Source organism: Melopsittacus undulatus, chromosome 20 (assembly GCF_012275295.1).
Source record: "Melopsittacus undulatus isolate bMelUnd1 chromosome 20, bMelUnd1.mat.Z, whole genome shotgun sequence".
NCBI lineage: Eukaryota > Metazoa > Chordata > Aves > Psittaciformes > Psittaculidae > Melopsittacus > Melopsittacus undulatus.
In genome coordinates, this window is record NC_047546.1 from 1,072,938 (window position 1) to 1,084,484 (window position 11,547).

The 11,547-nt window shown below is 64.3% G+C and overlaps 1 protein-coding gene across 1 annotated transcript; it reads left to right on the forward strand.

Moving 5' to 3' along the window:
• Window positions 1-979: 979 nt before the first annotated feature.
• On the forward strand, window positions 980-9,713 carry CGN (cingulin). Its single transcript, XM_034071039.1, has 20 exons — window positions 980-2,001; window positions 2,170-2,270; window positions 2,488-2,557; window positions 2,762-2,857; window positions 3,148-3,284; window positions 3,539-3,680; window positions 3,762-3,974; window positions 4,208-4,356; window positions 4,621-4,762; window positions 4,839-5,039; window positions 5,228-5,434; window positions 5,518-5,775; window positions 6,220-6,390; window positions 6,493-6,654; window positions 7,139-7,228; window positions 8,254-8,337; window positions 8,554-8,672; window positions 8,751-8,859; window positions 8,972-9,135; window positions 9,209-9,713. The coding sequence occupies exons 1-20, from the start codon at window positions 997-999 to the stop codon at window positions 9,348-9,350; spliced, it is 3,762 nt and encodes a 1,253-aa protein (XP_033926930.1). The 5' UTR covers window positions 980-996; the 3' UTR covers window positions 9,351-9,713.
• Window positions 9,714-11,547: the final 1,834 nt, after the last annotated feature.

The following is an 11,547-nucleotide window of genomic DNA, read 5'->3' on the forward strand; positions in this document are numbered from 1 at the left end:
CCGATGTGAGAGAGCCAAGGTGTGCCTGGCATCCTGCTGCACCTTCCGCATTCGAGCTCCATCCCTGCTTGCTTCCTGCTGGGGGCTGGGGCAGCTTTTGGGGGCGATGTGTGGAGCCGAGCTGGAAGTCAAGGGCTTTGGGTTTGCTTCGGTGTTTTTCTCCAAGTGTAGGATATGTTTAAGCATCTCCCTGCCCTGCTCGGGGTCACTTCGTGTCCCGGGGTCCCCCTAGGACACCCTCCTGGGTGCAAGCTGAGTGCTCAGTACCTCGTGTTGCTCCCAGTATCCGATTAATTTACAGCAGAGAATGGAGCTGCTGCTGCTCCCGGTGCTCGGGGCGATGCTGCAGAGTTTAGGGGCCGATTTGCGGCTTTTCCATCATTTAACCCCTCCTAGGTGTCTATAGAGGAGCTCATCCCCCCGCATCCTCTGCTCCTGCCGGTCAGCAGCGCCCTGGGAGCCGCCGGGGCCGAGGGGGAGGTTACATCACACTGTTCCCAATATGTCACTGCTCATATCTGTCCCCTCCCCACGGGACCGGGTGGCTGCCCCGGCCGCAGGGTGATGCTGAGGGACGCCCGAGCTCCGGCTGCAGCGAGGCTGCGGCGTTCCGCAGGGGCTGGGAAGCAGCGGGAGCCGAGCCCGGCTGCGGAGCCCGGCTGGGATCCCTGCCTGCGATCACTGCCTGCGATCGCTGCCTGCCCCGGGGTCCTGCGGGCGAGCAGCAGCGCGTGGTGAGGGTCCGGCCGCCGATGCTGCGTGTGGGGAAGGGGGTTTTGCTCCCCCTGCCCTTCCCAGCGCCCCCCCCGCCAGCGGCTGGCACAGCAAACCTTGTCCCCATCCTGTCCTGGGGACGCTGCAGCGCTGGCACTGGTGTCCTCTGGCACTCGTCCTCATGGGAAAGCGCTGCCAGACACTCGCTGAGCACCGTCTTGGATCTGAGGATAACTCTGTCCCCTCTTTCCTCTCCCAGGACCGCGGTGCTGAGCCCTGGGGATGGAGCGGCCGGCGAGTGTGGCAATGGCAGAGAAGCAGAACCCGGTGGACTACGGCGTCCAGATCCGCTTCATTAACGACCTGCAGGAGCCCCGGCGACCCCCGAAGGCACGAGCAAAGCCCGGCTCCTACGGGGTGGCCGTGCGGGTGCAGGGCATCGCCGGGCAGCCCTTCGTGGTCCTCAACAGCGGCGAGAAGGGCAGCGACTCCTTCGGGGTGCAGATCAAGAGCGACGGCTCATTCCCGACCCCCGGCACCGGCCCCTGGCCCTCCGGCTCCATCAGCTCCGACTCGGACCTGCCAGAGAACCCCTATGGCCGGCGCCAGCCGCAGCACGGCTCCTCCTACAGCACCTCGGACGAGGAGCCGAGCGGTGCCCCAGCCCCCCGGCCGGAGCCCAAACCTCTGCCGGGCAAGCGGCTGCCCCGGGAGGAGCTGCGGAGGACACAGTCCCACGGGGATCTGCTCCTGGCCGCTGCGGATGAGCCCTCCGGTGCCGGCGCTCCCCGCAGCACCGGTGCCCGGCAGCACCGGGCTCCGGCCGGCGGCAGGAGCAGCAGCTTGTTGAACATCGCACCGGAGCGGAGCAAAGCCAAGGAGCCTTCCTCAGACACGGAGGCTGCGGTGGGCGCCGGTAGCAGCGATGTGGACACCAAACCCCTCTCCTCGGTGGATTCGCTCATCAGTAAATTCGACGGGAAGGTGCAGCAGCAACGAGGGCGCTCAGCCAGGAGGGGCCGGGTCCCCTCGGAGGAGAGGAAGCGCTCGCAGAGCCTGGACAGCCGCATCTCGCACCGCGATGCGCCGGATGCCAGGGAGCTGAGCAGCGCCCAGCGCCAGGCCGGTGCCCTTCGCCCGCAGCCCTCGGTGCCCACCGGCAGCCTGAGGCGCCCGAGCGGAGCCGGGGGGCTGGAGGATGCAGGGATGGGGATCCAGCGGGTGAACAGGGGCGTGGAGGAGCCGGCGGCTGAGCGGCTGCAGAGCAAAGCCCAGGCAGAGCTGCAGGTACCGGGGGCCTGGATCCTGCTGGGACCGCAGGGTAGCAAGCTCCTTAACCGAGGGGGCACCGGCAGCAGGATGAGCACCAGCATCCTCTAGAGCAGCAGGAGCTAAGGGGCTGGGGGGGGGGGTCGTGTCTTGGCTGGAGCTGAGCCTTTTTATCCCTCACGGCAGCTTAAATCCACCCCAGACCTGCTGCGGGACCAAGGGGAGGTCGCCCAGCCCGGCAGCAGCGAGTACCCCAAGGAGCTCATCTACAGCATCTTGAAGGAGGGGTGAGCCCCCAAAGCCCTCCCGAGTTTCCCCATTGCTCCGTACCCCTTTTCCAAAGCCCCAGTGGCTGCGGCTGGGATGCTGCAGGGTGGTTTGGGAGCCGGATGCCTGTTGGTGCTCAGGAGTTTGGGGGGGCGCTGGGGATGTCCCCTGGCTCTGGAGTCCCCCTGCTCCATCCTCCCTGTCCACAAACGCTTCCCCCCACTCTGACACCCACAGGAGCACTGAGAACGAGATCTCCCTCAAGAGGAAAACTGTCCGGCTGCTTGAGAAGATGCAGGAGCTGGCGGTGAGCTGGGACCGTCCCTGTGCTGCTCCCTGCTCACAGGGGAGACCAGTCCCCAAGCCCGCCCGGGGTCTCCCACCCTCCCATCGCTGCATCCCAATGTGCTGGGGACAGGACCCTGAAGGGGGTGGTTGGGGACCGAGGGGTGGCCCCAGGGGGTTGGAGCACCCCAAACCCACTGAGTGAGCCCGGGGGGGGTCTCTCCAGTCACCTGCAGAGGACGAGGCGTGTTCCCAGCCCCTGCACAGAGACTTGGCCAGGAAGGTGGAGGAGCTGCAGGAGAAGCTCGATGAGGAAACGAAGGTGAAGCCAGGCAGAAGGTTGGGAGGTCTGGGGGGGACACGGGGTTGCAGCTTTCATCCTGGCAGGGGTAATGCAGTGGGTCCCTGCTCCAAACCCCTTTCACTTGGGCTTTGGTACCCAGGGGAGACCAAAACTCCTCCTGATCTGATTTAGACCCCACTGGGGTGTCTCAGGGTGCTGGGGGAGATGCTAAGGGGGGGGGGGGGGGACGGACGGACGGACACGACTGCGTCGCTGCAGTCCCTCCCCGGGGGCTCGGGGGCACATAACCGGTGTCAGCCCTCCTGCAGCTCCGCCAGAAGCTGGAGCTGTCCCGGGAGGCGGCGCGGGTCGGTCCCGCTCGGCCGCAGGAGGCTGAAGGGGAGATCCAGCGGCTGCGGGCGGCTCTGGAGAGGACAAACCAGGAGCTGCAGAGGAGTCTGCAAGAGTAAGAGCAGCTCCCGCAGCGCCCGGGGCTGGGGATGCGCAGGGAGTGGGGATGCTGATGGAGGGAGGGGAGGTTTGAGCTGCAGAGAGGGCTTGGGGGAGCGCAGAGCTGCCACCACTGCTGTCCCCGTCCCCTTTGACATGCGGGGACAAACTCACGGTGGGTGCTGCAGCCCTTTGGAGTACAGAGGGGGACCGGTCTCAAGGGGACAGCAGTTCCCTGCCGGGCTGTGAAGGGCCTGCGCTGCCTTCCAGGCTAAGCAAGGTGAAAACAGCCAAGGAGCAGGCGGAGGCTCAGCTGGGCGACTGCGAGGAGCGGCTGCTGGCCACGACCCGGGAGCTCGACCGCTTGCGCAAGGGCTCCGGTGCGGCCCCTGCCACCGAAGCCCTGTACAAGGTACTGCGATGGCTGCGCTGGGGCCAGAGCATCCCCTGTGCCCCTCCGCTGCCCCCCCAGCCCTGCTCTCACCTCTGCCAGGAGCTGCTGGAGACCAGGGAGGAGCTGGAGGAAGCCCTGAGCTCCAGGCAGCGGCAGGAGGAGCAGCTGCGGCTGCGGGAGCGGGAGCTGACGGCGCTGAAGGGAGCCCTCAAGGAGGAGGTGGCCAGTCACGACAAGGAGCTGGACCGCGTCCGGCAGCAGTACCAGAGCGACATGGACCAGCTGCGGCGCAGCATGGAGGACATCTCCCAGGTCCGGCTGCTCCGAGCCACGGGGACAGGGATTTGGCTGGGAGTTGGTGGCTTTGAACGCCCCTTTTAAATGGTCCTGAGCTGGAAATGGGATTTGTGTCCTGCCCCAACCTCGCCCCGTTGGAGCATCGCTCTGCCCCAGCTCTTGCGTCTCATGCCCCCATCTCCTCAGCGTCATTGGAGCATCCCCTGAGGATGCTGCTGTGAGGGTGAGTGCTCAATGTTTCAATTCAGGATCAGGCCAACCTGGAGTCTGAGAGGCAGAAGATCAACACTGTGGTGAGGAACCTGCAGCGGGAGCTGGAGGAGAGCGCAGAGGAGACAGGGCACTGGCGGGACATGTTCCAGAAGAACAAGGATGAGCTCCGCAGCACCAAGCAGGAGTAAGTGTTGAGGCTGTGGCTGCTGGAGCAGCTTTTGGGGAGGTTCGGCCACTCACCACCATCAGGATCTTTGCTTCAGACCCCATTCAAATGGGTTGGGAACTGGGACGGGGCTGGTTCTCCTCCTCCTCCCTGGGCGTGTGGGGAGAAAGGCAATGTCCAAGCCGGATGCTGCTCTCCAGGCACGCTAGGACCTGGGAACAGGGGCGTGGAGGGCACAGAGCTGGGTTTGGGTGGCCATGGCCTCATCCTGCCCCTCTCCAGGCTGCTGCAGGTGAAGCTGGAGCGGGAGGAGTTCGAGGAGGAGCTGCGGGAGCTGCGGGAGCGCTTGGCGGCCGCTCGGGAGGACGCGGAGCAGGCGCGGAGCAGCACGGTGGATCCCAGTGCATTGGAGGCGCTGCGGAAGGTGGGTGCTGAGGGAGGAGGCACCAGGGCCTGCACCCAGCGCCAATGACCCTCATTCCCCATCCCCTCTGTCCCAGGAGCTGCGGCAGGCGCGGGAGGTGCAGCGGGAGCTGACGGCAGAGAAGCAGAGCCAGGAGGAGCTGCTGCGGCAGCGGGAGCAGGAGCTGTCAGCACTGAAGGGCTCCATGCGGGATGAGGCCACCAGCCACGATGAGGAGCTCGAGCGGTACCGCAGGGACCTGCGGCAGCTGCAGGAGGAGCGGGATGAGGCCACCAAGGTGAGTGCTTTGTCCTGACCCAGCCATGGGCCAAGGGGTGATCGTGGCTGTGGGATGCTCCTCGCACCCCCAACCCCCAATCCACACACCAGGGGCTCCTTCCAATGGAAGTGAACCCAAATTGGTCCCCAATACTCCCTGGCTCAGCACCTGGCCCCTGTCCACCCCTCACCGTGGCTGCGTTGCAGGCAAAGGCATCCCTGGAGAGCACACAGGAGGAGTTGGAGCAGGCAAGGAAGATGGTGGAGTCCACCCTGCGGGAGGTGCAGGAGCAGAACGATGACCTGAGGAGGAAGGTCCTTGGGATGGAGTCACAGCTGAAAGAATATGAGCGCATGGGCGAGAACTGGGAGGGCTCCCAGGCACGGCTCAAGGAGAAGGTCACCAAACTGGAGGTACTGGGGCTGCAGCCATTCCTGAGTTGCCCTGCACTGTTCCTGTGCCATGGGAAGGAGCTTGCAGAGCTCTCTCCTTGCAGGCAGAGCGCAGGCAGATGGAGGATTCATTGGGTGAAGCCATGGAGCGGGAGCAGGAGCTGCTGATGGCCAAGAGGTCACTGGAGACCCGGCTGGAGGAGGCTCAGCGCAGCCTGGCCCGGCTGGCGCAGGAGCACCAGGAGCTCAGCGCATCCTACCAGGATGAGCAGCGGCAGAAGGAGCAGCTCAAGCGAGCCAAGAACGAGCTGGAGGAGCAGAAGCGTCTGCTTGACCGCACCACGGAGAAGCTCAACAAAGAGGTTGGTGCCTCTGGAGCTGCTCACACCCCCAGGACTCCTGTTCCATGTGCCCGTGGGTCAGCATCTCTGAGATGCCCTCGCTGGGTTAGGGGAAGGATCTGGGACCCTGGGCATGGATCTGGTTTCCCCATGGAGCCAGTTAGGACCAACCCTTCCCAGATGTCCCAGGAGGCTCCATAGAACCACACTGTCTCCAGGGATCAGTATTCCCTGGTGTCCCAGGGCCATGTTATCTACTCTTTCCCAAGAGGCCAGTACCTGCTGAGAGCCTGGGGTCCTCTGGGCTGCTCTGCAGGGCTTGTACCCCTTTCCATGAGCCTATGGGGCAGAACTGTTCCCCCAGCCCCATGCTCTCAGGGATCTTCCACCACCTCAAGTCCCGGCAGCTCAGGATGGGGGCAGAGGCTGGTCCCCAGCTCCTGAGCTGTCCCCGCTCTGCTGCAGCTGGAGCAGATGACAGCAGAGTCACAGAGCTCACTGACTGTGCTCAAGTCACAGCTGGAGGAGTTCAAGGAGAAGTCACGGAAGGAGATCACGGACTCCCAAAAACAAGCCAAGGATCGGGGCGCTGAGGTGGAGAAGATGCAGTTCAGCATGGGGCGGCTGCAGGACGAGGTATGGGCGAGGGCTGGTGCGTTGTGAGCCCCTGCAGCATCCTCTGCATCCCTCCGTGGGCAGCTTGAGGACACCTCAGGTGGGGACACCTCTGCCCCACAGGTTGCCCGGCTGAAGCAGGCGCTGCAGGACAGCCAGGCCGAGCGGGAGAGCGTGGTCCTGGACAAGGAGGTGCTGCTCCAGCGCCTGCACAACCTCGAGCAGGAGATGGAGTCCAAGAGGCGCTCGCAGGACGACCGCTCCCGGCACGTCAAGGCGCTGGAGGTGGGAGCAGCGCTCAGCGGCTCCCCCCGGGGCTGCAGTGCTCAGTGCTGACAGCAGTGGGCAGAGCTGGCCCAGGCATCCCATGGCTGCTGGGAGGGGTTCATCCGAAGCCTGCAGCGCTCCTATAGATATTTCTCATGTTTGGGCTCTATCCGGTGCTTCCCCGCGGCTCCGCTGGCCGCAGGAGGGTGTTTTGTGGGTAGTGACCCCGCTTTGGGTGATGGGTGCACAGGACCCGCACAGCATCAAGCTGCCGTGTCTAATATCCGAGTATCCCCCTTACCCTGCCTCCAGGGCCGTGTTGGAGCCTCCAGGGCCGTGTTGGAGCCTCCAGGGCCGTGTTGGAGCCTCCAGGGCCAGTTGGGTTCTGTTGGACTGGAAGTGTTGTCAGAGCAAAGCCCCTTCCTCCAGCATTCCCAGTGCGGGCCTGAGCCCGCAGGGACCCTGAGGCCCCACTGATTCCTCTGCTCCCATCTCCCCGCAGGAAAAGTCCAAGCGCCTGGAGGTGGAGCTGGATGAGGAGCGGAGCACAGTGGAGCTGCTGACAGAGAGGATCAACCGGAGCAGAGACCAGGTAGGGCAGATGCTGCCGTCCTGCTCCCGGCTGGTGCAGTGGCACAGCCGCTGGCACAACAGCACCGGGTACAGGTGATCACCAGAGTTAAACCCCCAGTAATGAGTCATTGGCAAGGAGCCTGTCCCCGAATACAACCGAGGTGACGGTGTCGGAAAAGCTGGTTCGGGTGTGAGCGGAAATGACAAGAGCTTGGCACAAGGCAGCGATGCCTGATGCCTCCCTCTTAACCCCCCTGTGCATTGCCCTCAAAGCCGGAGCCGGTACTGGAGCTCTGAATGACTCCCGGAGCCGTAGCACTGGGGTTTGCCCACATCCCAGAACCAGCAGTTCCTGCCCTTCCAGTCTGTCCCCCTCATATCCCACACCGCCTGGGGCTGGAAGCGGATTCCCACCCCCCATCCTGTGGCAAGCTGGTAAATGGGTGGGTTTCCCATTCTGTCCCATCTGAAAGAGAGGCACATCCCAGGGGAGACTTCCAGTGAGTCTTGGATGTGTCCGAAGCATATGGGATGTGCATGAAACTGCTGCTGGGGTCATGTTTGCAGTGAGTCTTGGGGCTGCTGAAATAACATTCGAGCCAGTTTTTGTATGAACTCCCCTTCCCTTTGAAACAATGCACAAAGCTGCGTGTTCCACCTTGGTCAACCCGGGAGAGGCCCCTGGGGTGCTTCTGGCTTTGCTGCACCAGTGGATCCAAGCCTTTGCTGCACCAGTGGATCCAAGCCATTGCTGCCCCTGCAGGGCTGGGAGCGCAGCCGGGTCCCCACATCCCAGTCCAACCAGTTTAAACCCTCCAGCAGAACATCACAGCCCTCGTCCTGGGCCGTTCGCCAGAGGGGTTGGTAGCTAATTTAGGAAGGAACCAAAATCCTCTTGCTTCTGGTTTTGGTGACACTGATGTGCGCGTGGGAATGGGTGCGATGAGTCCGCCCGTGCTCTGCGGCACTGCTGGCATTGGGGGTGAATTGTGGTGTCCTCGAAGGATGCAGCAGAGCCAACCTGTGCCCTGTCCTTGTCCCCAGATGGAGCAGCTGCGGGCAGAGCTGCTGCAGGAGCGCTCCAGCCGGCAGGACCTGGAGTGTGACAAGGTCTCGCTGGAGAGGCAGGTATGGCTGAGACACTGGGGCCATGGGACAGCAGAGGGATCCTGCAGGGATGCAGGGCAAAGAGCCTCGATCCAGCTCCACTCCTCCCTAGAGCATCTCTGAGAGAGGCGCTGTGCTCCAAGGAGCTTTTCCTGCTGTTTTCCCTCTCCATCCTCCCTGGTCCCATCATTCCCTGATGGGGATGGCTCTGGGGGGGGGGGGGGGGTTCTCCTGCAGAACAAGGAGCTGAAGAGCCGCCTGGCCAGCTCAGAGGGGCTGCAGAAGCCCAGCAGCAACATCTCACATTTGGAGGCGCAGGTGGAGGAGCTGCAGGACAAGCTGCAGGCGGAGGAGAGGTACTGGCCATGGAGACCTCAGCCTCGCGGGGGTCCTTGCTGTCACTGGTGTCCTCCCTACTCAATGTCTCCCCACAGGGAGAAGAGCGTCCTCCTGTCCTCCAACCGCAAGCTGGAGAGGAAGGTGAAGGAGCTGACCATCCAGATCGACGACGAGCGGCAGAATGTCAGCAACCAGAAGGACCAGGTGAGTGATGGATGGGAGCCCTTGGGTGCCCATCGGCTTCAGGACCCCCCCCTTTGGGTGCTTGCCCTGCACCAGCCATCCTCATCGCATGGGAACTGCCCTTTCCATGCAGCTGAGCCTGCGGGTGAAGGCCCTGAAGCGTCAAGTAGATGAGGCAGAGGAGGAGATTGAGCGGCTGGAGGGCGCCCGCAAGAAGGCACAGCGGGAGCTGGAGGAGCAGCACGAGCTCAACGAGCAGCTCCAGAACCGCATCAAGGCACTGGAGAAGGAGGCTTGGTAGGGGCATGGTGCTGGAGGGGGTCCCAGCCCTGTCCCCAGCCTGGGGCTCAGCTCTGTTCTCCATCCCCAGGCGCAAAGCCGCCCGCTCCACCACTGATTCCTCCCTGCAAGACGACCAGCTCAGCTCAGACGAGGAGTTTGACAGCGCCTACGGACCCTCCTCCATTGCCTCACTGCTCAATGAGGCCAACCTCCAGACCAGCTCCTGCTGATGCCACCAGCCCTGCCACAGCCTGGAGCGGAGCCCCAGAGCTGGGCAATGGAGCAGCCAGGGATGCTGCTGCTCCATGCAGAAACTCTTCGAACACCAATGACATGAAGGCAAAGCAGTGGCTGGGGAGTCTCCCCTCAAACACTCTCTTGCCTCTTCATCTTCATACGGGTCTCAGGGTGCATTTGCACTGTGGTTTTCGTCAGTGGGGGGCTGCTCCCCACAGCCGGCGTGCCCCTCGGTGGCTGGGTCTGGCCAGGGGGGTGCTGAGGGCATCCTGGGTTGTTTTATATGCAATTGCCCCTCGTCCCCTGCTGCCTTTTCCCTCCCCACTTGGGGTTTTAAATAAAACCGAGAGGTTGAAGGCCTGTGGCTGCTCACCCATCAGGGCCAGGGGTATGGTTCAGGCTGCGGCACACGGGGCTCTGTGCCACCGGGGCCCTGCCCAGCTCAGGGCACTCAGCTCCTTCCCCTCTCCACTGGATCTGGCCTAGAGATAAATCCTCGTTATCGCTAATTACAGCGGATGGGAGTCCTGCCAACTGCTAATTAGTGCCATTGCGGTGATTGGCAGGTGCTTACCGCAGTTCCCCTCCATGACCTCGAGCTGGCTCCATCCTGAGCCAACGCGGGGCTGGGATGGGGCCAAGCCTCCCGCCTGCCTCATTGCTGCTGCCTGAGTTTCCCCACCTGCACCCGGTGGTGTTTAACCGGGATGGAGCCGGCAGGGCCACGTGCGGTGGTGACACCAGGGACACCCTCGTCCCCTCTCTGCATCACCACCGCCCAGGGCCGTGCCCGGCGCTGGGCTCCGCGCCCACGGCGTCCCCGCTGCAGCTAAGCTGGGCCGGCACAACCGGTTCTGGCCTCGGCTCCTCCCGGACACGTGTCTTGGAGCCCAGGTCAACCGCGATCCCCACCCTGTGCCTCAGTGTCCCCAGGGATGGGGCTGCTGGGCCCTGGCTCCCCCCCACCCCGGGGCACTGCAGTGGGGAGGGGGCTGCATGTGCCCAAGAGGGCTCCCATGGCTCAGTGTGACCCCCATTGACCGCTCCTGGTTCTGCCCCCAGCCCCAAGGCAGTGACACCCTCAGCCTGCGGTGCCTCTCGCTGCCCCAGCCCTCCGGATGGGGTGTCTGCACCGCAGAGCTGCAGCCTGGCCCCAGCTCAGCCCCGGTGACCGCACAGGGCTGGGGCTGGCGGTGAACTTGAGGCCGGCTGAGCTCATCACACTGCTATGCGGCAATTAGTGCCCGCAGAGGCGGCCGCCAGCACGCCCAGGCTGCCAGCCCTGGCACAGGGACACTGGCCCTGGCACAGGCAAGGGGTCACAGCACCCACTGGGCCTGATTATGGTGGGCGGCTGGGTGGCAGCACCCCGATACCTCCTGCCAGCACCTCCCTCAAGCAAAGGGGAAGCAAATCCTGGTGCAGTTTTGGGCACCACAGCACAGCTGGGCACAGCTCAGTGCAGAATCCTGCCACTTGGCACTGCCGGGCACACACCGGCTTGGTTTGGCAGAGCCCGGCTGGGGCTTGGCAGAGCTTGATGTGGCTTTGGGATGGCTTTGGCACAGCTTTGGCTTGGCTTTGGGTTGCCTTTGGGATGGTTTTGGCACAGCTTTGATTGCCTTTGGCCCGGCTCACGGTGCCCGGTCACGGTCCCACGGCGAGGGGGCGTGGCCAAGCACTCGGGGCGTGGTTAAATGGAAAGGGGCGTGGCTAGCGGAGATGGGCGTGGTTTAAGGGGCGTGTCACGGTGGGCGTGTCCTCGGAGGGGCGGGGCCATCCATAAGGCGCGGCGGCGGCGGGTGCGAGCAGTCGCGGCGGGGCCATGAACGGGGTGCGGGGCTGGTGCGCGGTGCTGGACGTGCGGCCCCACGGCGAGAGTCCGGTGAGACGAGACCCGAACCCCCCCCCGGCACCTCCTGCTCCTCCCTTTACCTCCCTCCCTGTCCTCCGGCCACCCCGAGGGGTTCCCCTGGGGGGTCCCGGTCTGTGGGGGCTCTGTGGGGGTCTGCTGCCTGCCCCTTCCCTGGGGGCTCGGGTGGACCCAACCGGGGCGGGCGGCGGAGCACACTGCGGACACCACAGCATCGCTGTCGGGCTCCCTAATGTGCTTATGGGGGGCTCCCGGCCAGCGGCTGTCCCTGGGTAACGTGGGGTTTGGGGTATCGCGCCCGTCGAGCACCTTCCGGG